At 48.5% G+C, this 23,709-nt stretch overlaps 12 protein-coding genes across 12 annotated transcripts; 5 read left to right on the top strand and 7 right to left on the bottom strand.

Moving 5' to 3' along the window:
- Positions 1–12: 12 nt before the first annotated feature.
- On the bottom strand, positions 13–3,148 carry las21 (mannose-ethanolamine phosphotransferase LAS21). The gene is made up of 7 exons (XM_026776756.1): positions 2,861–3,148; positions 2,760–2,804; positions 2,415–2,703; positions 2,223–2,350; positions 1,797–2,167; positions 712–1,731; positions 13–664 (listed from the first exon to the last, which is right to left on the bottom strand). The coding sequence occupies exons 1-7, from the start codon at positions 3,058–3,060 to the stop codon at positions 84–86; spliced, it is 2,634 nt and encodes an 877-aa protein (XP_026630293.1). The 5' UTR covers positions 3,061–3,148; the 3' UTR covers positions 13–83.
- Positions 3,149–3,295: 147 nt separating this feature from the next.
- Positions 3,296–4,425, bottom strand: BDQ94DRAFT_136012 (DUF2423 domain-containing protein). Its single transcript, XM_026764794.1, has 3 exons — positions 4,040–4,425; positions 3,934–3,981; positions 3,296–3,843 (listed from the first exon to the last, which is right to left on the bottom strand). Exons 1-3 carry the CDS (start codon positions 4,218–4,220, stop codon positions 3,695–3,697), a joined length of 378 nt encoding a protein of 125 aa, XP_026630294.1. The 5' UTR covers positions 4,221–4,425; the 3' UTR covers positions 3,296–3,694.
- A 357-nt stretch (positions 4,426–4,782) lies between these two features.
- On the top strand, positions 4,783–8,216 carry BDQ94DRAFT_156932 (transport protein particle component-domain-containing protein; the record flags this gene model as incomplete). The annotated part of the gene is made up of 10 exons (XM_026768680.1): positions 4,783–4,930; positions 5,025–5,240; positions 5,431–5,747; positions 5,845–5,950; positions 6,000–6,225; positions 6,284–6,768; positions 7,279–7,546; positions 7,712–7,832; positions 7,919–8,008; positions 8,085–8,216. The coding sequence occupies 10 exons, from the start codon at positions 4,783–4,785 to the stop codon at positions 8,214–8,216; spliced, it is 2,109 nt and encodes a 702-aa protein (XP_026630295.1).
- Positions 8,217–8,502: 286 nt separating this feature from the next.
- BDQ94DRAFT_88211 (malate dehydrogenase) lies at positions 8,503–10,578 on the bottom strand. Its single transcript, XM_026776757.1, has 10 exons — positions 10,494–10,578; positions 10,144–10,181; positions 10,024–10,055; positions 9,811–9,921; positions 9,651–9,738; positions 9,213–9,590; positions 9,073–9,157; positions 8,875–9,019; positions 8,679–8,815; positions 8,503–8,626 (listed from the first exon to the last, which is right to left on the bottom strand). The coding sequence occupies exons 2-10, from the start codon at positions 10,154–10,156 to the stop codon at positions 8,623–8,625; spliced, it is 993 nt and encodes a 330-aa protein (XP_026630296.1). The 5' UTR covers positions 10,157–10,181; positions 10,494–10,578; the 3' UTR covers positions 8,503–8,622.
- Positions 10,579–11,719: 1,141 nt separating this feature from the next.
- BDQ94DRAFT_166494 (60S ribosomal protein L28) lies at positions 11,720–12,504 on the bottom strand (the record flags this gene model as incomplete). The annotated part of the gene is made up of 5 exons (XM_026770564.1): positions 11,720–11,894; positions 11,974–12,098; positions 12,170–12,193; positions 12,257–12,351; positions 12,462–12,504. 5 exons carry the CDS (start codon positions 12,502–12,504, stop codon positions 11,720–11,722), a joined length of 462 nt encoding a protein of 153 aa, XP_026630297.1.
- A 548-nt stretch (positions 12,505–13,052) lies between these two features.
- Positions 13,053–13,494, top strand: BDQ94DRAFT_166495 (DUF2015 domain-containing protein; the record flags this gene model as incomplete). Its single annotated transcript, XM_026770565.1, has 2 exons — positions 13,053–13,107; positions 13,175–13,494. 2 exons carry the CDS (start codon positions 13,053–13,055, stop codon positions 13,492–13,494), a joined length of 375 nt encoding a protein of 124 aa, XP_026630298.1.
- Positions 13,495–13,936: 442 nt separating this feature from the next.
- BDQ94DRAFT_88277 (U2 snRNP complex subunit HSH49) lies at positions 13,937–15,536 on the bottom strand. The gene is made up of 3 exons (XM_026776758.1): positions 15,341–15,536; positions 14,896–15,271; positions 13,937–14,815 (listed from the first exon to the last, which is right to left on the bottom strand). The coding sequence occupies exons 1-3, from the start codon at positions 15,358–15,360 to the stop codon at positions 14,156–14,158; spliced, it is 1,056 nt and encodes a 351-aa protein (XP_026630299.1). The 5' UTR covers positions 15,361–15,536; the 3' UTR covers positions 13,937–14,155.
- Positions 15,537–15,639: 103 nt separating this feature from the next.
- BDQ94DRAFT_136048 (mitochondrial import receptor subunit TOM7) lies at positions 15,640–16,595 on the top strand. Its single transcript, XM_026764795.1, has 5 exons — positions 15,640–15,789; positions 15,874–15,920; positions 15,988–16,016; positions 16,079–16,115; positions 16,179–16,595. The coding sequence occupies exons 1-5, from the start codon at positions 15,763–15,765 to the stop codon at positions 16,198–16,200; spliced, it is 162 nt and encodes a 53-aa protein (XP_026630300.1). The 5' UTR covers positions 15,640–15,762; the 3' UTR covers positions 16,201–16,595.
- Positions 16,596–16,678: 83 nt separating this feature from the next.
- On the top strand, positions 16,679–18,016 carry BDQ94DRAFT_166498 (putative mitochondrial folate carrier protein Flx1; the record flags this gene model as incomplete). Its single annotated transcript, XM_026770566.1, has 3 exons — positions 16,679–16,922; positions 17,038–17,283; positions 17,400–18,016. 3 exons carry the CDS (start codon positions 16,679–16,681, stop codon positions 18,014–18,016), a joined length of 1,107 nt encoding a protein of 368 aa, XP_026630301.1.
- Positions 18,017–18,550: 534 nt separating this feature from the next.
- On the bottom strand, positions 18,551–20,122 carry BDQ94DRAFT_156935 (uncharacterized protein; the record flags this gene model as incomplete). Its single annotated transcript, XM_026768681.1, has 4 exons — positions 18,551–18,901; positions 18,969–19,142; positions 19,242–19,295; positions 19,358–20,122. The coding sequence occupies 4 exons, from the start codon at positions 20,120–20,122 to the stop codon at positions 18,551–18,553; spliced, it is 1,344 nt and encodes a 447-aa protein (XP_026630302.1).
- Positions 20,123–21,426: 1,304 nt separating this feature from the next.
- On the bottom strand, positions 21,427–21,876 carry BDQ94DRAFT_136055 (uncharacterized protein). Its single transcript, XM_026764796.1, has one exon. The coding sequence runs from the start codon at positions 21,854–21,856 to the stop codon at positions 21,644–21,646; it is 213 nt and encodes a 70-aa protein (XP_026630303.1). The 5' UTR covers positions 21,857–21,876; the 3' UTR covers positions 21,427–21,643.
- Positions 21,877–22,793: 917 nt separating this feature from the next.
- Positions 22,794–23,063, top strand: BDQ94DRAFT_136059 (uncharacterized protein; the record flags this gene model as incomplete). The annotated part of the gene is made up of 1 exon (XM_026764797.1): positions 22,794–23,063. One exon carries the CDS (start codon positions 22,794–22,796, stop codon positions 23,061–23,063), a length of 270 nt encoding a protein of 89 aa, XP_026630304.1.
- Between the last annotated feature and the right edge of the window lie 646 nt (positions 23,064–23,709).

The raw sequence follows: 23,709 nt of genomic DNA on the forward strand, positions 1-23,709 counted from the left end.
AAGAGCATAACTTAAATATGCAGAGCATTCCTATCTCTTAGGTTCCGCTCAGTTTTCTCTCGCCCTCTGCTTTCACATTATAATCACTCCGCTCGTGAATGGTTCGGCAGTGTTGTTGATATCACATGCAAGACCTCACCAAACAAGTTAACGGCCAAATGGTTGAGGATAGCCCACGCCATTGCATAGAGGTACTTGGGGGAGAAGACCGTCCAGATAAAGAGATGCGACCTCAAGATCGTGCATGCCGCCATGACAGACATCAACGTGGCTGCCATGTGGAAAGTGAGAACAGCCATGTGACCCTCTCTTTCATGCCTAGCCTGGTTTAGCCTGAGAACCTGAGCAGCCGATACCCACCATATTGGCCCTGCCCAGTTACTTATAAATGTTAAGATACCCACCAAGACGACATTGTAGGTGCCAATGCCATTATATGCATTGGACAAGTCAACGGTGGCTATGGAGTTTGAACCGCCAAATGCGAAGAAGGTCATATACTGCGCGATCACAGATGTAATAGCTAGCTCGAGGGCGTGAAGATTCATCGTAGCAAGTATAGTGACATGGGCCCCGAGTATCAGGAATGCCGGAATGTTCGTCGCCTTTGATTGAGTTACCAAAAAAAGGGTGAGAACGTCATGGAAGACGGTACTCGGGACAACTGTAACATGTTAGTCATTGTTCGGGACGAAATTGATTCAGACTTGCCTTTCGTCTCACGCAGTCGCGTGGTATTGCTGGTGCACATTGACAGTGGAACGAGAAACAGAATCCCCACTACGACCAGCCGCGTAAAGAGGACGGTAGACCCTCCATCGAATTCCCTCTTCCAAAGAACAAGCAGAGCTTCAGGAAGAAGTTCAGGGGAATCTGATGCCACATATGACAGCTTCAAGAAAAACGCGCTCGATACCACTGCGACACAACATAGTTGCCAAAGCTTTGATAGACGACGGTGCGCCAAAAGGTGCCTACAGGTCATGGCATATGTTGATATAACGAGAAACCAGAGTATGAGCCGGTGGGAAGTGAAGAATGTCCGGGCGATGTCTGGTTCAGTAGCAAATTTCTGGCCCGTTTGGTTCCAGCGCCTCAGAACCCTATGTGATAGCAGCAGCACCAACGCACCATACTTGGAATACAGCAACTCATATAAGCGATAGAATCCTGTACTCCTCTCCTGTGAGGGCACGGAACAACGCGGAAGAATGGATGATCTTACATGTAGGTAGAACACCCACGCAGTAAACGTCCAATTCCAAAATTGTTGCTCTTCCTCCACATAGCTACTAGCGAACATCATGCCACCATAGCTTAGAAGACACAGTGTAAAGAATGCCCCCGCAGGCCCAGACTTAGAGAGCAGAGTGTAAGTCGTAGGAAGAGGAAGCAGGACAACGAAAAAAGTGATGGCTAAGCCCAGAAAAAGATTTCTGAGATCGTAGTCACTAGCTGCGCTACTAATTACCTTCTGTGCATGCTTCAAGAACTCAAATAATGTCGACTCAAGCTCGTCATGAAAACCATCCTTGTCGGTTCCGCTGGAGTGTTGAAGCAAGCGATCGACCCGAAACCATGCGCAGAGCGCCCGATCGACGTCGGCTAAAGGCCCAGTGTCGCAAGCGATGTTCATCGAATTGATATCGAAACTGTGGCTAGGAAACGTCTCTTTCATCTTTCTCAATATCTGTCGGGAATTCGAGAGCAACACTTCAGTCCTTTGCGATCCTGAGCCGGCCATTCATAAGTATGATTTACAATTACACGGACTAGCAAGGAAGATGTATACATACTTATTTCCCACAAATCAAGGAGTTCTGGGATAAAGACTCCCAGACTATTCAAAGGTATCGGTAAGCCTAAGAGTCCTGCCAAAGTCGGAGTTATATCTGTTTGCTCAACGGTTCGGTAATACTGGAAGTCACTATGCGAGTCTGTCGGAGACTGTCTGAGGATATCCAAGGTCTGAAACTTAGGAGAAATAAAGAGCAATGCGGGCGATGTCTCACCCACGGATGAGCCGCCATGATTCCCGGCATCGTTCATCCCATGGTCACCACATAAGACAAAAAGAGTGGACTGCAAATGTTGTTGCTGCTCCATGCTCATATATATATTAGCGACAACAGAGTCCATCTCCTGTTGCTTTGTTGTCATGTAAGGGCTGTATAATACTTGTCAGCCCGCGCCGAAGCCAAAAGCTGACTGGTTTCCCTTACCTCTGAGGGCCTGCTTTGTGCCCAATGTGATCTAGTCCAAGGTAATGCATGATGAATGCTGACCAGTCGTCACGTAGAAGCTCAGTAGAGACGTGACGAGTTACGTTGTTGTCCACTTCGATGAAGTCCTGCGCGAACCAGCTTAGCTTTCACATTGGGTTCACCAATGTAAGCCCGTTTGCATCTACTGACCGACACAAAGAAACTTGTGGTACCATCTGCTCTTTCGAACATCCCAGGGAATAGTTTGAGCCAAGTATCATCCCCATACATGACAAGCTGGCCTCCGTTTGCCTTCAACTGTGCTAACCAGGTATCTTGATATGCTAGAGTCGACGAAGTATCGGACTCTGCAATATTCAAAATTACGTCCAGAAAAGATGGTATTGAGCCAGTCGTTATTGCCTTGAGTCGAGGCATTGTGACAGTTGGCGAACTAGCATAAGCAGTGAATGGCAGTGCAGCTCCTGATCGAATCAGGCTATGGGAACAAAGGTTAGATAGATAGCTCCTTGTTTGAGTTTTACTCTTGCTGACCTTTGGGTAAACAGGAACCCGGACTTATTAGAGTACACGAAGTCACTGAGTAATTTCAGCTGGAGGCACGAAAAGCCGGGAGCATTTCGGAACAGTCATACCTCCTTAAAGCGTCGACAACCATGAAAATGACTTTGTCAAAAACCTTTGGGGTTGCCGTGTAGTTGCCGCCATCCTCGAATTTTGCAAGTCCTGGTATCAATGGCTTATAAGGGAAAAATCCAGACGAGAACACTAAGACAGCTAAGGGGGTTAATACATTGGCGATGATTATCGCCCAACTTCGTGGTAGGATGGCCATTGAGTGTCTATTCCCCTCTAAGTAGCTTGCCACAACATAAAATCAGACATCCGAGGCTATTACTTCATATGAGGTGCGAAATTCGGGTTATGCTATGACCACTGGTAGTAACTGCTAGGGGACAGTCGCATATATTGATGTCGTATACCGCCTACTGAAATGGGACCTGTGGGGTTATTTCCGGGCATCTAGATAGTACTTCATAGTTTGTAAATCACAGAATTACAGGAGCCATGCTATTTATCTGATATTCCATCTACTAATCCTTTGTAGCTTTAGCATACAAGTTTTGTATCACGCTCGTGCATGCAGAGGGAATATAGCCTTGAAGTCTCAAGCATCCGCTTGGAAATGACATTGCAGCCATACTCGGCCCTGACAAAACCAAGATCCACGCCCAGTTAAAGTTTCTACGGCTGAAATACAGGGGATCAGATGCGTGAAGGCGTCCACAAATGCTATCGCATGACTCCAAAGTTCTGCCCCTTTCCTGAAATGTCCCAGGAAGACAAAAATAACTAATAACTAAAACAGTGGTAGTTAATAGGCCACTTCTCCCACAGAACGCCAAACTCCATATATGAACAGAAGCCCGACTATTTCACAACGAATGAAGCAAAACATGCCACACGTTTCACCGTCTCTTTGAGTTTCCTTTAACCTTTGATGGGTGAGGACGGAAGACAATGGACGAACGACTTTTCTTATGACGTTTCTGGATTCGTCCAGATTTCCTGGTGTGAGCATGCCCACCCTTAGCAGTTCCTTGATCGATATCCATCTCTGTGAAAGAGTTAGGTTAGCAGGGAGGGTGGCATAAAATGGTTGGCAAACAATCTTAATAAATAGAAAATCTGGTTGCATCTAGCTTACCTCCAGTGGAATTCAATACATTGCCAGTTACTTTGTCGCCGCTGTTGTCTGAGTTGCGCATAACACGTCAGCTGTGGTCCGGATATATCGAGGAATTTTCACATACCTGTGGTTGCATTATCCAATTCCATGCTTGGCTTTTCCTCGTTCGGCCGAGGCTGAGAAGCTAGCTCTTGCAGCTTCGCAGAAAGTCTTTCAGTCCTTGCATCGACAGCTGGCCCAAAGACTGTGGCTCGAAGTTTAGCTCTATTGCGCTTGGAAACACTCGCCCGGACGCTCTTTGCCATGGTGCTCGTCGGCTAATTTCGAATAGCAAAGAAGAGTTATGGGTAAAAGTAAAGTTTGTAGAAGACAGAATGTAGCGATATCAATGATGACACTTTGTGAAGATCTTAATCCAGAGATCAAGTGTGTGTAGTGAAAAGTTTTCTGTAGGACTCGCCGCCTGTATTTGCCGGTTTGCCTTTTTTGTTTTTCGTTCCACCACTTTTTTTTTCCTTGGGAGGGAAGTTTGTAACACAAGCGCGGTGGATAATCTTATGTCATCACATCAAGAGGCTCTTCTCACCTCCGCAATCGCCGCCGGCCTGGTTGATCGTGTATAGGTTGTCATTGGCATCTAGCTCACTCAGGGCCTTTCATTGTTAGCTTTCGACTGACTTCAAATACTTGTCATACCAGACTCGAGCAATCACATCTCCCCATCTCCACTTGCCCAAGATTCTGGAGTATTGAGATGTCTTTGAACAGCGTTGTTGAGCATAGCGCAATTGTCTTGAGCCATCTTTCTTCCTGAGATAACGCCTGCATGCTCATTTAGTCACTGGCTAGCATCTTTAAACCCTAGTCATGGCCTCTACTGGTCAATTTTCGGATACACAAAGCCTTGTTGCCCTAGTCAAGACATTGACCAATGCGCAACTTAAGGATATACTCAGGAACGAAGGACTTGCTGTCTCAGGAGTGAAAGCTTCGTTGCAGCTACGGATCATTGACTGTTCGTTATACCTTGTTTCATGTTGGCTTCTATTTTCTAGGCCTAGTTCAAGAATTCATTTGCGAAGTTGTTAACTCTTCATGAAACGCAATAGACATTGAGAGACTCAACCAAGGAGGCCATGTTGAACAGTATGATGACCTGAGAAAATTTATCTATGCTACGGCACGTCGGCCAATACCTATGTCTCCAACCACACAAGCAGTCCCCGGCCAACACTATCAACCACATACCGTCAACCAACCTTTGCACACGCAGCATAGACCATCACCTTTGAGCATACCAATGCCACCACATGGACAAACATCTGGTACTCACTTATATTCTCATCTACTCCGAGGCTGCGATGGTTTCTCACTATCATACAGGTCGTTTAACCTTCAAAGACAGCCCATTCTACACCGTTATAGAGCCATTGACTTCTGCCTCGGAATGCAAAGGTAGGACACTGGCAGTATAGTCCTATTTCAGTGACAGTTCACATCTAATAATTCATGAAGTTCGCGAACAAACTAGGGACAGCGTGGAACTCAAAGTTATCCTCACACCAACCGTAGCGGCTAGGCTACAAGCGGATCCCAACATTCGGGTGATGGTGTATTGTGCTGCAGACACTGGTCTTAATCAGTATACCAAATCCGACATCGCATTTCCTCACCAAGTCGAACTAAAGGCCAACCTGGATGAAGTGAAAGCCAACTTGAGAGGCTTGAAAAATAAGCCCGGTACAACAAGGCCAGCAGATGTAACGCAATATATTCGCAAGAAACCAGGCTACCCGAATAATATTGTCTTGACATACGCCCTTACGCAAAAGGTAAGTATAAGACCGCCAATCATCACTTTATCAGCATGATACTCGCTGGACTTTGACTTGGTACCCCATCTTAAGGAGCTTGACTAACAGAGTTTAGCGCTTTTTTGTTCTGGTCAACCTTGTCCAGCGACATCCAGTCGAAGAGCTTGTTGACGAATTGAAAAGGAGGAAGACAATCTCGAAGGAGCAGGTCTTACGAGAGAGTATGCGCCTGGAACTATGATTAACGGAGTTATTGCTAATGCCCTACAGTGAGAAGTAAAGCTGGCGATTCAGATATTGTCGCCACGTCCAGTGTTATGTCGCTCAAGTGCCCTTTATCGACGCTCCGAATAGAGGTTCCCTGTCGTTCTGTAATCTGCACACACAATCAGTGTTTTGACGCATCTTCGTTCTTGCAACTCCAAGAACAAGCCCCAACTTGGTCGTGTCCTGTCTGTTCTAAAGCGACGAGTTTTGAATCGTTGCAGATTGACCAGTAAGACAGAAACACTTGACTCGAATCTTTGTGCAGGTATTGACATTTCAATGAATAGGTACGTCGATGATATACTTCGTTCAACTTCTCTAGATGTTGAACAAGTTATCATAGAGCCAGATGGTCGATGGTCTAGCCCTACTCAGGAAGACTCTGCCAAAGTGGGCGGATATACTCCGGCGACAGATGATGACGACGAGTTGATAGAAATAAGGGAACCCGGGGTTACGCCCATCAAGCGAGAGTCCTTCCCACCGCCATCTTTCTTCGTACACCAAACACCTACTCAGTCCCGAGAACCCTCAGCGACATCGTCTGCAGCTTATTTGTCGACAAACAAGCGTAATGCTGCCCAGGTGATCGACCTTACGGGAAGTGACGAGGAGGATGACGCTCCAGTCAGACCTGTAAAACGGCCAGCGTTTAACCAGATGAACCGACCCTCGTCTCAGCAGGATTTCTGCAACCCTTACAGCGGTGGCTATGCCAACGGAGACATTCAACTACCCAGCCAGCCTAGTTCTGATTTTCTTAATCATGCTGGTGGCTATGATGCACGCAGTTATTGAAGCATACTTGCAAGGTGTCGGGCGCATTCGGTTTCATGGGTATATCCACTACGCGAATTTATTGGGAGCGTTGGACAAAGCATGATAGCGAAACAGATTTACTTTTAACTTCAATGGCCAACGAAGATTTAGATCCAATATTCGTTCCAGAAAAAAGACATGTTTTATGGTCGCATAACGCGCTTACGGGGAACTCTACGTAGTTTGGGGTGTCATTCAAGTTCTCTGATGTAAATGCTCTGCTGCGTTGGACCCAGAACACTCGTTATGCCGGGTTATTCATATTCGTAAGGGGACATATCGGTTGTAAGTAGATAGGGGCCGCTCCGTCGGAGCTTGGGATATGTCGGCGGTCACCATGCTTGGCTGGCCTACTCCGAGCCGCATAATCTCCGCAGAACGCCAGCGTACAAGGGTGATCTGCTATTACAAATTCACCGAGTTCACTTTCTTCGAGTAATCCAGGCTACCCTACGATAATAAGGCTCCTCCACAACTGTGGTCACTTTAACACCTTTTACAATGTCGTTGGATACACCAGCTTCATCCCTCAGTGCTTCAGATCCTCACGCGCGGCTCCTGGGTGCCTCTTGTCTTGATTTCCTCCTGATAGAGCTCGTCCCCATGGCGGAGCGCTTAGCGAAAGAACTTGCGTCAGAAGAGAAGCTACCAGATGATGAAGAAATCCGGGAAACTACATTCTTTCGCCTCGAATCTCTAGGTTACAGGGTTGGACAAGGGTTGGCTGAACGGTACGCTTGAAAGTCCGCTATTCGCCTTTGCGACGTCCTTTCGGCCCTCCAAGTTATGAATCCATTTGACAGGTGGATATGCATAAGAACAACATGATCACCGACAGATCGCAGGTGCTATTGATGGAAGTCCCGCAGCTAATGCATATCTGTTGTCGACCGGAGCAGATTCTCGCGCGATCGCCCACGATTTGCAGATAACCTAGACATCATAAAGTTCCTGTGCAAGGACTTATGGACGATACTCTTTAAAAAGCAGGTGGATAACCTGAAAACGAATCACCGGGTAGGCAGAACGAAATGCGGCCCCAAATCTCTATGAAGTGCCCTGGTTCGCATTTTGGGGGAAGAGGCTAATACCTGCACTACCAGGGCGTGTATGTCTTGACTGATAACTCTTTTCGACCATTTGCAAGGATGAGTACGTCTGTTCGAAGTGAGGCGGTATCTATGGCCCAAGCGGTGTGTTTGTCCCGGGATACACGTATCCCCCAACATGTCAACTTTACATGATCTAACGACTTGCGGTAAATTATAGTATCTATGGTTTCCATGCGGTGTTATTCGCGGTGCTCTATCAAACCTTGGTATTACAACCACAGTTCAAGCGGAATCTACAGAGCTTCCAGGCGCAACCTTCCAAATCAAAACCGTCAACCCCAAGCCCTGATGTCGCTCAGACATAGACGGCTTCGAACCTTATCCAGGGCAATCAATCGTACAGTATACGTTCATCACTGGGAAGCTTGGATGTCAATCCCATGCAGCACTCTGGGGATATATGCTGCAGCTACAGGTCTCACGAAAGGATTGCTGGATGATCCTACAAACATTTGAGTGCGGGCATGAAGAATACATGGTTTTATCATTTAAACAGGTCACTCGTATCTCGAAGTCATAAATACTGAGTCAGACCAATCCATCGACTATCGCCCATTCGTCTGCAGAGTCACATAATTCAAAGCCTATCTCCCCAGAATAACAACGATTAGCAAGGCTCCTTCCATGTCCGTGAACTTGTGATGCAACCACCGAAAGATATTTCCCCGGCGGTGAAAAGGTGCGATATTGGCATATCACCTATTGATGATTGGAAATCCTGTCACTCAAGGACTGGGGTGGGCGCGTTTACTTTGGTGGGGGGTTCTTGACGAATTCGATTCCCTTTTCGATGTTGCCCTTCAAGCCCTTGGTGCAGGCCTCGATGAGCGTCTTTTCCTTCTCAGTCACGCCGTCAAGAACATTGATGGCCTTCTCAGCCCCGTTGGTCTGATTTGTCGAGTCAGAGTGATGCCCAATATTCAAATATCACATAATGAATGACTTACGCCAAGTTCTACGAGGGTAGAGAAGAACTCGAGGCCAGTGGCCTTGGAAATATCTTCGCCGCCAGCGATACCAGGCAGATAGACAAAGGTGGGCTCGACGATACCCGACTGGCCTTGCGCAGCCTTGATAACGCTCTGAGCAAATCTTGATATGAAGTTAGCCCCGACACCAAATGTTTGTAAATGAAGGACTCAAACCTGAAGCCAGCGTAGGCCATAGACAGGGTCGCGGAGCCGGCACCATCCTTGGCCTTGACAACCTCATCTCCACCGAACTGAACGCCTGCATATGGTTCAATAAACGATTCAATTGCCAAGAGACTGCACGGTCCACTTACGGTTGACTAGCGCATCGTACTTGTCTGCCGGGATCTGGAAAGCGGGAGCGGCCTTGCTAAAGAGGGGAACAATAGTCTCTCCCGAGTGGCCACCGACAACTGGGATGCGCACAGCAGATGGGTCCTTGTGGCCAGAAAATTCCTGAGTAAAGGTTTCCGCGCGGACAACATCCAGAGTGGTAACACCAAAGAGACGCTTGGGGTCAAAGACGCCAGCAGCCTTAAGGACCTCTGCGGCGATGGGAACAGTCGAATTGACAGGGTTGGAGATGATCAAAACAAATGCCTTGGGGCAGTACTCAGCGATACCCTTGACCAAGTCGCGCACAATACCGGCGTTGATTTTGAAGAGATCATCACGAGTCATCCCAGGCTTGCCTATTAGCAGCGGCTTTGTCAGTCAGACGCCTCTAGGAACAGGGGAGGTGATACACTCACGGGGGATTCCAGCAGGGATGACAACAATGTCAGCGCCAGTCAAGGCGTGCTTCAATCCATCATCCTTGGGCAGGAATCCGGAGATTTTCTGCCGAAAATGTCAGAAAGGGTGTCAAATTGTTTGGCATAGGGGAGCGCGTTGTGGTACGGTCACACATACAGCAACAGAGGAGATGTGAGAAAGGTCGGCAGCAACACCGGGGGTGTTCACAACATCGTAGAGCGCGAGGTCGTCAACCAGGGGGGATGTCTTCAGCAGGAGAGACAAAGGCTAACCGATGGGAAACGCGTGGGGAGTCAGTAAAAGTTGAAGAATGTGGTAGGTCTGCATCGCGGGCTGCAGTTCTGATAGGGACAAATGAGGGACACGTACCTGGCCAATGCCACCAGATGCTCCAAGAACAGCTGTCGAGATGTATTAGTGATTAGTCTGGGGTTGCTCTCGTTCTAGAAAGCGGGGTCGAAATGCAGGCGCCGTGAAAGAGCCACTCACCCGCTTTAACCATGGTGAAATTTGGGATTGTGACAAATCTATACACGAAGGTGAAGAAAAAGCACGCGAGATTAGTATGGGTATCGAAACAGATGACAGAGAGTAAGAAGAGGAGAAGAAAATTGAGGGAAAAGAAGTAGAGAGGGAGGTGACAGTCAGATTAAAGAAAAGAGAAAACATCAGGGGGGAGGGGAGGGGAGGGGAGGGGAAGGGAGGGGAAGGGAGGGGTTTAGTTGAGGAGGGGGCGGGGTGGTGGTGGTGGTACGGTCACGGTGAACAGGTCGGGGCAAGTGGCAGAGGGATTAGGAAGGATTGGGGGATCAGTAGCTCGATCCTAGGCCCATACTTACCAGAGTCTTTTTTTTTCCAGAAAGGAGACAGTGGTCAAGAAACAATGAAAGGGTTAGATGGACATACGTTATGAGCAAATTTATGTTTCAACCGCATCGAGAGAGGGAGAAGCTTCAGGTCCATTATATACTACGGAAACCGGACGGAGGATCACATGTGGGGTTAACCATGAAGCTGTCCTGCTGCTAGACTACTAGACCACTAGGCTATGTCTCCAGTGACCGAGATCCAGCCCATCCGCGGGTGTCCCAAAGGGTTCCCGGCCCCTCCCAAATGACATTGGCCAAACATACACTCCATTTAGTACACTCGGCAACTTTGAAAAGGCATGTATTTACATACCCCAGTGGGCAGCAAGTCGAGTAGAGTTGTTACAATTCTACGGAACCCTGGACGTCCGTTCACCATCCCCTAGGTATGCTCTATTTAGTACATGATCCTCCACCATCAACTCACGTAGTCCCCGCGAGCTGACTTTTGCTCAATCAAGGCCAGAGCACCTCATTACCATCACCAAGTCTACAGGGTCCTTGTGGAACAAAACCGTCAGGCACACGCCAAATCTTTCCTCCGCAATCCGGACATGCCATCTTTGCCATGAGAGCCGGATTGTTGCTTCCGGTTTACGGTTGCTTAGTCACTTCTGGAGTCGTTCAGATTCATCCTCGGATGTAGGACCCCCATACACGCCGCCCCAGATTCCGGCAATTCTCGTCGATTCCTTCGTTCCAGGAGCCCACAGGCGAAAGGAATATACCGGTTCGACCGGAGAACCCATCAAGGTTTCGGGAAAAGGCGGATATCATAGTTGTCTCACGGTAACTTCGCGGTTAGGTACGTGCTTACGACATCGGTTCTACACTCTACTTCGGCCCGACAGGCGGCAATCAACAGCCTACCAAAACATGGCCGGTGGCATCACAGGCAATTGCAGGCGGAAGGCTGATTGTTTTCCCGTCAGTCCGATTGTTACCACTGCGTCCAAAATGATGATGGCAACTCTTCCATCCACCCTCCCTTTCTTTTGTTGTTGTGTTGAATTTCCCAAGATTTTTTTGGTTTCCATTCTGAATGGCCTGGCCGGAGAACAATGCCCGCCTGGTAGCAGTATTGCTAAATTACATAGATGTTACCGCCCTTGGCCAGCACGGCGCTATTCTGGTCATCCCGACCAGCTCTCATGACATCATGCTTCCTAGCCCTTCCCGAATTGAAAAGTTGGCATTTACTCCGACTTCTCCTCGGCCTTTCTGGCCTTAGCACCGCGGGGCTTCTGAGCGGGAGTCTCCTTCTTGGCCTTCTGGGAGCGGCGGATGGCGCTGACGCGGGCGACAGCGTCCTCACGGATATCAGCGCGGTAGCCGTTCTTGGCAGTCTTGTCGGCAACACCCTTGTAGATCCTATGCGAGAGCAGTATCAGCAGACTGTCGCGCCTCCCTCACGGACATCACAGCACGCCAACTGCTCATATTGACTTACTTGCGGGTGGAGGCGTTAGGGCCGTAGGTCACGGTAACGACGTTCTTGGCAGGCTGCTGGGGGTTGCTGGGCTTCTTGGTGATGACAGCAACACCGCCGTTCTCGGTGGCCTGGACACCAACCGCCTGTTGTTGCAGCGTTAAACATCCAATCCCTGACAGAAGAATCTCTATGGCATGAAGCGCGGGTAAAGTACCTTGGTGTTGGCATAGCCGGCGTACTAAGCAGGTGATTTGAGATTAGCACGAAAACATGACCCAGACCTTGCGTTCAGGGTTCGTACCTTGAAAGAGTGCTTGTTCTGCAAGTTCAGGGGGTCACGGGAGAACTGAGAACCACCGCCGCTGTTACGCTTGACCAGAAAAGCATTCTGGGTGCCTGTTGAGGTAGTCGTAACATTAGCCGGGGAAGACGAGGCGCGAAACGGCTCCTAGGGTTTCCATTGGGATAATGGATAAGATATGCGTAAAAAGGTGCTAGTGACGTACGGGTGAGCTGCCAGATGAGGTCGCTGGAAACGTTGGCGGCCATTGTGAAGGTCTCTTTCGAAGCTTGGGTGGGGGATGAGGACAGATCCAAATCGTCGCAAGTCCGTTCGGTATATACCAGCTACGACTTAATATCTAGCCCTTAGAAGGTTTCAGTTGTGTGTGCCAACGCCAAGAATGGCAACGCTGAGAGCCTCGCTAAGCGGGCCGCTTTAGGAATAGACCCATTTTCAGGGCGGTTCGTTAGATGCCTGTGAGTGCTGCCTGAGAACGGGGGCCGCCGCATGTCGTTCCAGCCGCGTCCGCACCCTCGACCCACTTGCATCTTCCGCGCTCTTCCATATGCGTACACTTACGTATGACCCGACTGTCTCTCGTTGTTGTCTAAATGCCTCCTAACTAGCAGGCCCTGGCAAGACGCCGGCCAGACTCGAGTACTGTACATCCCTTAACCCTGTGGACAGTTCTATTCCCATCGCTTTAGGAGCATTGAAGCTTGGATCTACGCCGCGCTACGCTTTCAGACACCTATATAGCCTAATCCCCGCTGCTGTTTAGCTTGTCCCCAGTGCCTGGTGACCCTCGTTGACCATGGCTTACTACCTTCTCTACTTCCTCACGATATCGGTTGTTGTGTGTGGCACAGGTATGCGAGATTTCCAACCCCTCAGACTTGCAAGCCGTCCAAGTTTTCCTTCCTGACCTGCCTATAGCGCTCTACCTCACCCGGTCCCGATGGCTACCTCTACTGCCAGTTCCCGATTACATTTACGATCGTCTCCCCTCGACTTTTGCCGGCGATGTGGAAGCTGGTCTGGTCTCATCAGAGTTTGATATCTCTGCCAATATTGCAGAGGGCGACACCAGGGCGGGCTTGGATGATCAGGCCAAACGCGAAATCTTACGGATCATGAAACGGCGAAGAGTGGATTTCAATGAAGGTCGTCGAATCTACATGGAGCAGCGCTTTTCCAAGAACAACATCGGTCCCGATGGCCGACCTAGGGACCCAAAGTTCGTGTCATTCTCTTGATGACGTTTGTATCAGTCGCCCGATTCTGCTTTGCCCTCGTTCTATTTTTCCTTTGACATGTGCTTCTCACCAGCAGACTCTCCTCCACTTATACCCTCCCTTAGTGAATGAGTTTGAAGCTCCTTTGCTGCGCGTAGAATTTCTTTACTATTGCCATCGAAATTTAGTCCTGGCTTCCCGGCTTGAGATTGACTTTATATCTTGTGTCAACACTTATTTATGACTTCGTGGATCATTGTTGGCAATTAAGGCTCAATTACCATACATGGGCGATTGAAATGCTGTAGTGTTTCAGTTTTGTATTTCTTGCTACCACTTAGCACAAATGAGATATCGAGAACTGTGGACATCAGGGCTGGCTATTCAGACACATTCCTCCTTCCTGTCGAACGTTAAAGCTCAAACTAGCATTTCAATCTTGCCATGTATAACAAGCGGATATGTCAGTGTTCTCTTGTGAGTTGATGCCTCTAAAGCCGTTCAATATCGGGCGCGGCCCTCGTTCTTCCGTAGGGCATTGACAGCTACTCGGTTGTGGGTCGTTACATCAAGTCGAGTAGTCATTATCCGACAATCCAAGTAACGGTTGAGGATGATGAAATTGTTCTTTTCAAATACCCCCTCGTCTTCGGTTCAAGCCAAGGAAGTTGGCCTAGAATGCTCAACGCCCGCGCGCATAGCCAGGTTGCTGGAATCCCGGGGGCAACGGAGGTGGGGGACCAGGTGTTCCTGCCGGTGAACCGAACCCCGGTGGAGCAAAGCCTGGCGGAGGTGCTGCTTGAGGGAAGGGAGGTTGTTGACCAGCACCATTGAATCCTGGTGGGAGGAAGGACTGCGGCCCGCCATATCCGGCCTGAGAAGGTGGCGGCCGTGCTGGTAAACCTGGGGGTGGGTTCGCCAGAGATGTAGGTGGAACGGGTCGGCTTGCTTGTGGAGGAGGTACGTTTTGGAACGGTACATTCGGAGGAGCCATACCTCTGCCCATATTTAGGTCTGGTGGATTAGTACTCATTGGCCGAGAGCTATCACCGTTGGCCATCGCAGCTGGCACCATAGGTGTCCCTGGGTTTGAGAATTGTGGAGGTAGCGGCTGGGTTGGTGGGCGCACGTTATGTTTGCGAGCTTGTGCAGCCAGCATTCGTTCTGCTTCATCACCGTGGCGTTCACCTTTCCCATCTTTCTTATAGGCGTATTGCACGGAGACCTGCTTGTTCATAAGATATTGGCCGTTCATGTTGGTTATGGCCGCGTCCGAAGACTCAAAGTCGGCGAACGACACAAATCCATAGCCCTTTGACAGGTTGTTGTCATCCCGCGCAATCTAGTAGCAGCCATGGTTAGTAAGTTCCCCTCCGAGACACGGTGCCGCATGACAGGCCTATAGAAAGGATAAAGTCCTACCTTGGGGATATTGACCAGGTTTCCAAAGCGGCTGAATGTGTCATAAAGAACTTGCTCCGTAACCATAGGATCAAGATTGCCGACGAATAGCTCTGCCCCAATCTCCACCGACTTTTGCTTGTCGGCGGATGCTTTGTTGACGCGGATGGGCTTTCCATACAGGCGGATTCCGTTCATGATTCGTGACGCGTATTCGGCATCTTCCTCGCTGATGAATTCCACGAACCCATAGCCCTGATGCGACTGTGTGACTCGGTCTTTCGGTAGGTGAACGTTAACGATGCGCCCGGCCTGCAGCATCAGCTCCCATACCAGGCTATCTGTAACCCGTTCATCGAGGTTTCCGATGTAGACGGTGGCCTCTTTGTCTTGCTCCCTATTCCAGCAATTGTCAGGACCGATATGACTGGGATTCATATCACATGGAGTAAAGAGAAGCACTTACCAATGCCTTGCGCCAGACATAGCGCCTACGTATTACTCTTGAAAAGCCCCCTCGGCCGGATGCAAGCGAATGAACAGGAACAGAAAGACGAGGGAGGCGCTTGAATAAACAAAATAGAGACGTCGAATTGACAAGAAGGAATTGTGTAGTCAGAATAGTGCTGTTGGAGGTTAGAAAAAGGTACTGGGAGAACAAGGGCTGGAAGGATGATCGATGGAGACTCGGACTCCAGGTTATCGGCGGAGCTTTTACTGATCCAACTTTAGCCCCGGAAAACTTTGAGCTTCACCTCCCCCGTCTTTCCCGTCACTCCGTCACTCCGTCAACACTTCCGCCTTTCCTGATCTCAACTTTACCGGCATCAGCAGCAAGGAAATCCCTTCTTCATTTCCGCAACATTCGCGTAAGATTTAGCCGGCAATATGGTTCAGTTCTCCGAGGAAACCAAGGTTAGTCTGCGGTGCTCTGTTGCCCGTCATACATAACTAGTCACGCTTGGTCTCGGTATGCTAACGGATATGCCTACTATCTAGGAGCGTATCTCCAAGGTCATTGACGTCTCCAGAGTTGCTATTCACTAGTTCGTCGCATCTTGATTCTTTCGAGCAATGTGTCCTGACCAAAACTGACGGTTATGTTTGCATAAGTGGATACCTGCCATTGATCGTCTATCTCGGTACGTGTGATGGAATTATTTTTCTTGATGGAAATTTTCTTTGCTAACGGAAGCGGGACTAGGATACACTTACAGTGAACCCAAGCCTTCTCTGTTCAAGTATGAGCGACTGCGCCCTGCCGACGCTTCCCGACGATTCCAGCTCACTAACGCTACATATAGGCTGTTCTCGCCGCTCGCCTAGAGGAATGAGTTGCTTCAGCATACTGGACGGCGAATGCCCATCAGGCAGACTCATGCAACGCCTGGATTCTCCGTCTGCGATGTAGACAGACAAATAATAATACTGCCTGTCGGAATACGAGCAGACTGAGAAACCTTTTTCATCTCAAACCCCCGGGTCGATGTTGACATTGGAAGTCTACATCGATACACATGTACTTTTAAACTATGATCAGTTCTCATGTTTTGTATTGGTTAACGCGAATGGTTCAATTTCATACACAGGTCCAGGGCAGGACCGAGGATACATGCAAAGGGTTTCCGGGAGACTACATTATTAAGTATCAGCGTAAGCTCAACCGATGCACTGCGAAGCAGACTCCAGATCAAATATCAGCATGTATGATCTTATTTTATTGTAGTGAATAGTCGTAGGAAATGTCTCCTAACCATGCGGTTGTTTCCCTCGGACATTTGGGCGCTTCGGCCCGCCACGCGCGATGAACTTGAATCTTAGCTCCAGCTCAAATCCGGACCGAATCCGGACCTCTTTAATCCTCCCGACACTTCCGGCTAGAATCTCAAACACCTGCAAGCGGCACATTCCAGGAGGACTCGAAGGGTTAATGACTGGCAAGGATGGCTTGTCCTCGTCCTTTGTGGAGACCGTAGCGGGATTCACGGCCGGAATCGCTTCGACGCTCTGCCTGCATCCGCTAGATCTGATCAAGACTCGACTTCAAGGTTAGTGGTTCATCTCTCGAGGAAGAAGACAAGTCGCGAAGCGCGGATCAATCTCCAATATCTGATCAGCATTCAAATTATGACTAACGCAGTATCAATCTGCCATATTTTCTAGTCGACCGGTTATCCTCTTCACGAGTCGGCGGTTCAGTCCCAGTGATTCGCGAGATCTTTCAGAATGAGGGCGGCATTAAAGCCTTTTACAGAGGCCTGACACCCAACATATTTGGGAATTCCACAAGTTGGGCGCTCTACTTCTTGTGCTACGGCAACATCAAGGGCGTGATGCGCAGCTGGCGTAGTGGTTCTCAAGACCAGGCCCTCACCTCGGCCGACTACTTCCTAGCCTCAGGATCCGCAGGTACGCTCCAGAAGCAGAAAAGAAACAGACCTGCGATGTTTTCTCCCAAGAAAGCACCGGGTATGCAGTTCCGAAGCGGGAGATGAGGCTAATTCACGGAATTTTGATTCTCACAGGGATGTTGACATCCGCGCTAACCAATCCGATCTGGGTGATAAAAACCCGCATGCTGTCGACGGGATCCCAGAGCCCCGGGGCATACGCGTCGTTCACGACGGGTGCGAAGGAAATTCTTCGCTCGGAGGGTATTGCGGGCTTTTATCGGGGTCTGGTTCCAGCCCTGTTTGGAGTTAGCCATGGTGCACTTCAATTCATGGCGTATGAGCAGTTGAAACTGCATCGCTCCCGGATGGCTCCTTCGGCCGGAACAACCGGCGTTCGACGGGATGCTGATTGGAGCCATGTGTCGTCGTCGGACGCGGCCCGGTCGGGGATACGGGAGCTGGGAAATGTGGACTTATTCGTGATCTCGAGCTTGTCAAAACTATTCGCCGGGTGTGTTACCTATCCGTATCAGGTGTTGCGGTCTCGTTTACAGACATATGATGCTCACCTCGTGTATTCGGGCGTCAGGGATGCCGTTGCTCAGATTTGGGCTAGAGAAGGTATCACTGGCTTCTATAAGGGTCTTGGCCCCAATTTGCTGCGCGTGTTGCCCAGTACGTGGGTCACTTTCCTGGTGTATGAAAATACAAGAGCGTATCTACCAAGGTTGTTTTCCAACCTTCGATAGAGGGGAACTTGTCTCCTTATCTGAGCGGAAAGCGGAAGCAACTACCTATCGGACCTGACATATGTCACACAGCTGCTCGGATCTCGCGTCCGCCGGGCCCGTGTGCAGGTTGTATCTTGTATGGTCTTTGTGTATAAATATTCGTTGAGGTTCCAGTCACCTGCGATCAATGATGTCTATTTACCGGAACTTAGCATGTATTATATTGTTAGTTGTAGCAGTTTTGATATAATCATACGGATCAACATGATGAGAACCAGAACATACTAAAAAGGCTTTGTCCACCACAGGTATATATGTCCAAGGAAAGGGATGAGAATGAAAGGAAACACGCTGATGTACATAAGAAGAGTCTTTAAGCCGAACGAAAACGTCTGTGAAAGCCCTAATTCACGCGAACACCATATTCAACATGATATGCGGGAAGTATAAGGCAGATAAAATCAACACGAACGAGACTGGTATCGTAATAACAAAAGAGGGGAATGTGGATGACGCGACAAGATTGTAAGAAATATGAAGAAGGCCGGTATATCAATGAGCCTGCCTCTCAATAAAGTATGGTTCTGCGTCGTCGTCATCGCTGCTAGAACCTCCGTTATACATAGATGTATCTCCATAGCTTGCTCGGCGCATCTTGTCATCAGTGCTGCTGAGTGGCTCGATCCTTCTGCGGGATTCGGAGCCGGGATCAGACCGTGAAGTAGGCGAGATCCTGCGATCTTTCCCGCGGCCCTTGATTCCTTTGTTGCTGTTCTTATACAAAGTGGCAAAGTATTCCCAGAGCTTTCTGTCTTGTGGGCTCATGTGATCTCCCTCTGTCACTTGGGAGAATTTCATAGTAAGATTTCGTAGGGTTGTGGCATGGAACTTGTTCTGGTGTGACTGTTATAGCAGTCAGCTATCATTGAGGGGATTGGTTTCGGGGTTGATGAATTATTGGTCTCCGCACCTTAAGGTTTCCAAGCTGGGTGAACTGCTTTCCGCAGTCATCCAGGAGACAAGTGAATGGTTTGGCATGTTGATGGGTGATCTTGTGAGCACGGACGTTGCCTCGTTGAGCAAATCGTTTCTGACATATATCACAAAAAAATGGCTTTTCTCCAGTATGGCGTCGTTGATGAGTCTAATTATCAATTGTCTCTGTTAGACGGCCTGCAACATCTTCAATGCTGTTGATGCTCTTCTTATAGGGGGCTTTTTTGCCGAACGTCCAATAACTCACCTTCAGATTACCCAACTGAGAGAAGCGCTGTCCACATGAAGGCTCTTTGCACACCTTAGCACGAAAGGTTAGGTTAGCGTCATATTTCAATAAGTGTCTATTCTCATGCCACCTACAAAGGGCTTGTCCCCCGTGTGAGCCCGCATATGAATATCCAGATGCGTCTTCTGCGCGAAGCTCTTGCCGCACTGCGGTAAAGTGCAAGCATACTTGCGTTTTTTGCCTGATCGCGATGGGGCTTCTTCGACCATAACAGTGCACCGGGGGGTCGTCACCGGCATTGAATAACTCTGAGGGTATCCATTGCTTCCCCCGTGTGTCAATTGTTGCAGTGGCGGCAGAGACTGTACTCCGGGTGACTGAGCACTGGCTTTGGCCTGGATTGCCTTCATCAAGATATCTACCTCTGTCGAGAATTCCACCTCATTGGAGCTGGAGCTCTTCCCTTGTGCACCTTCTTCGTTACTCGAGGACTGGGCCCCGGGAGGTTGCTGTGACGCCCCATTGTGCTCGATCTTCATCAGAGGATCCCTGGCTACACGATTAACAGCATTCTTGGCCGGCCGAATATCGGGAATTTGCTGGATGGATGGCGGCTCAGAGGATAGACGGACCGGCTGGGGATTGATCGGCTGCTGGCCGGCTACAAAGTAATGCTGGTAGCCCGGATGATGGTGGTGATGATGGTGATGGTGGTTGAGTGTGTGTCCGAAGCTATACGCTGGTGACGAAGATTGATGAAACGGAAGTGTATAGCCACCAGTCGGGTTGGTATAAAATGGGAAGTTGTGGCCGACATTCGAGCCCATCATTCGACGAGGCGCAACAGCCCCAACGGCGTGGCCGGGGAATTCGTATGAAACTGGTTCTGCGGTTTCCATGTCGACAAACTAGCAATGAAAGGGTTGCTGGACTTTGCGTTCTCTCCACCACTGGGCCTTAAAGAGCCTTCAACTCCTACCGAGCTGATTGCAAGCGTCTGAAAAGCAAGATGAGCAACGGAACAGAGACAGCAAGATAGTCCGATGGGAAGAATAGGATACTGCCTGCTATCACGTCTCAGTAACCCATCTACAATGTCCGAAACTGTCCTCGCGGGGTAAGTCTTGTTGATTTGAAAGACTTTGTCACTCACCCACTATCTTCGAAAGACAGGGCCCACGCTGCTTGTTGATATGACACCAAGCAAAGGGAGTTTATGATGAAGTAAAGAAGCAAACAGGTCGGGAACAAGCAAATAAAATATATAGGGTATCAAGTCAAGATCAAGATCAAGATCTCAAAAAGCAAACATCAGTATCAGCAATGGAAATTTGAGTTCCCCACAAGCTGAGCGTGTCTCTGAGGGAAGAATTGACCAGAGTGGCTCCAGATGTATATAAACTCTTGAGTAGGGCAAGGAAGAAGAAGAGTGGAGAGAGACAATGGATTGTAGCCGGCAGTCGCAACGAGGTGGGCTATGACATTGATTTTGACAATGGGGGATCACCAATAAGCAAATATACGGCTTGATTCTTCAGCCTGTCTTCTTGGGTAAGTTTATTCGGCTTTTTTCCTTTTTCATTTTTTCCCCTTCTCTCTCTGTCTTTCCCTTATTTTGTTCGGGCCGTCTTGATTCCCTTTAATTAATTCCTCCTACTTTATTTCTTGAATCAGAAGAACAGAAAAGAAAAGCAACATAAGAAAAACAGAAAAAAAAAAGAAAAGAAAAGAAAAAAAAAAGCAGGGGAAAAAATAAATAAAAGAGTGTGAAATAATAAATATAACCATTTGCATTGGTTGGTTTCCTTGGACCCTCCGGAAAGATTGAGGACGGTGATCTAGAACTAAACTACCACTACCACTACTAGATATACATCGCTAGCCACTCATCCACCCTCCCTTTCTCGGTGTCCCAGAGCAGTGGAAGCAGCGGGGTGGCCAGTGACAGGGATCTGGCCTGCTAGTTTAGTTGGTGCTGATCAAGCTGAAGGCTTGTACGCACCAGAATAGGAAAAGTAACAGGCAGCTGAGGTATGGGGGTGTGGATAGGCACGTATGACTATGTATCATTGTATGACTGTATGGGGCTGTATTGAAACAATTACGTATTGGATGTTATAGATGTACGACAGCACTTGTCATGGATGTATTGGATCTCAATACGAAGTGCAGTAAACAGAAGAAGCCTCTCGGGGAAAAAAAAGGGGGAGGCAAAAGATGATTGACTGAATGGATGACAGGCTAATGACGATACCATATGGATATAGGAAATACATCGGAATTTGAAAAATAGTCATCGGGAATTATTCTCTCTCTCTCTCTCTCTCGATGCTCACGGTAAGATCGCTCCTAACAGTATGTCTGGTTTCCGAGAAATCTCCCCCCGGGTCACCGAAATTTGGGGCAAAGGTCACAATAGGTTACTTTCCACTCCGTCTTGTCATGCGTTTTGTGATTGATTGACGGAGCTGAATGCAATTATTCTGAATCGCGGTTGCCCCATCCATGTACATTGCAATCCCGAACACCCAAGCCACCAGAGAAGGCTGACACATCTTACTTGGGTCCCATGAAGTTCCATCTGGTCCCTTTTCTTCTAACCGGAGAATGGGGCGATTAATTACTAGTTCCATCGACAATCATACTACTCCCCCTCCCATAATACGAGCATGTTCATAAAAATGAAGAAAAAATATTTATACCTATATAAGATTTTTTTTATTTTATTCTTGGCGAGATACCTAACTTAAAAAGGGAATCCATGGATGGGCTCCCGGGGGATCGGGGTCCACTCAATTTTCGAGGAGCCCTTCAGTCCAATCGCGGAAGGCATGAAGACATTCCGATCGGGCTGACAGTCACGCACCACATGGATGGTACGGAAAGAATACATGCTGTGTACTAGGTATTGATCGCCCATAATCAGGACTAATGCACTTTGCTGCCGACTCAGTCTACCTCAGGTGTGATGAAGCTGTTCATTTATATATATATATATATATATACTATATACTATACACGCATAGTAGAGATGTTTGTACTATTCACCCCCCCAGTCACGGTATCGCATATAATTAGTCTATCGGGGTGAACTCCATAGTAACACACTAGACATCAGATTCAACTGGTATGATCGAGAGTTCCGGTATCCCTAATTAGTAGTAATCAGCAGTAAAGCGGATAAGCATGGCGAGGCAACCATAAGTAGAGCTGGCAATGCCGCCACCACCCTTGAGATAGGAGAGAAGAACGGCAAAATCCCAGGCTACCATAAGCATGGATTGTGAACTCGTAATTGACATCCCACAGCGCACGAGTCGTCATATCATCTGACCCCGGAGGATGGCCCATGGGCATTGACCCCGACTAATTCGAAGAGTGAGTGGAGTATGGGCATTTCTTCTGACACCTGTTAGATACAGCTGATGTAGTACCTGACTAGTATTCCTATGTCTGAACTGGATGATCAGCTACTAGATGTGGTCTTTGGCTGGTTATGGTTTTTTTTGGGGGGGGAAGTTTGGGGGTTTGGTGAGAGTACGCCGTACATCGCACTTACTCGGGGAACTAATGCTGCTCGACACAGCTCCATTACCATTCTCGTATCTTTCCATAATGTCAGCCAGCTACTTACTAGCTGTTAGTGAAACAACCAGGATACCCTCGTCATCCACGCAGGCACCTGAGCTGTTGGGATCTATTTCAACAAATGGGAGGCGGGTTCATACCGGACAACCTTGCCGGTCGAAGGATCTTCATCGTCACCTGGATGGATGTAGATCTTGCGACTGGGCCTTGTTGCCCATGGGGGTTCGCTCATGGACCCGTAAGCAAAGATAGCCACTAACCGGCCCTAAGGCTCCCTCGAAACTTATTCCGGCATCCAAGCTTAAGAGAGCAAAGAATGGGGGGGGAGGAAGGTAGAGGCTATGTACAAACTACATAATCCCAGCACCTGCATCTACACTAGGGGGTGCTTAAGGGGATAATACGGCTGTCGGTCGTTTGGTTATACGCGGCGTGAGATTTCCGCGGCTGCGAGGCATGGAAAACCCCATCCTATTGATATCGCTACCCGGTTGCAGGAGCGGGCGGTAATTTTCATTCTGGATGCTGGTTCGCTGCCGGAGCGGCCGAGAACTCCGATGACGGGCTTAATAGGAGAGGGAGTAAGTACGTACTTACTGTTATTATGTATCGGAGGAACTGGCTGAGCTGAATTGTCCTCCATCCATCCTTCTTGTCAGTAGAATGTGCCCCATCCATACCTACCTTAGCGGCAAGTAAACATTTACTAGTTAGACCTTAGGCCATTGCTCTTACCTACTTAGTCACATTGTCTTCACTAACCTTTTCATTAGGTGTGAGTTTCAATATGATGATTGATATGATTGAAGTTAACCGACTTGTTACTACTTATACAATGGTATTTAGGGGAGGGAGAAAAACTAAAAAAAAAAAAAAAAAAAAAAAAAAAAAAAAAAAA

This window comes from Aspergillus welwitschiae, assembly GCF_003344945.1.
Source record: "Aspergillus welwitschiae strain CBS 139.54b unplaced genomic scaffold BDQ94scaffold_4, whole genome shotgun sequence".
Classification (NCBI taxonomy): domain Eukaryota; kingdom Fungi; phylum Ascomycota; class Eurotiomycetes; order Eurotiales; family Aspergillaceae; genus Aspergillus; species Aspergillus welwitschiae.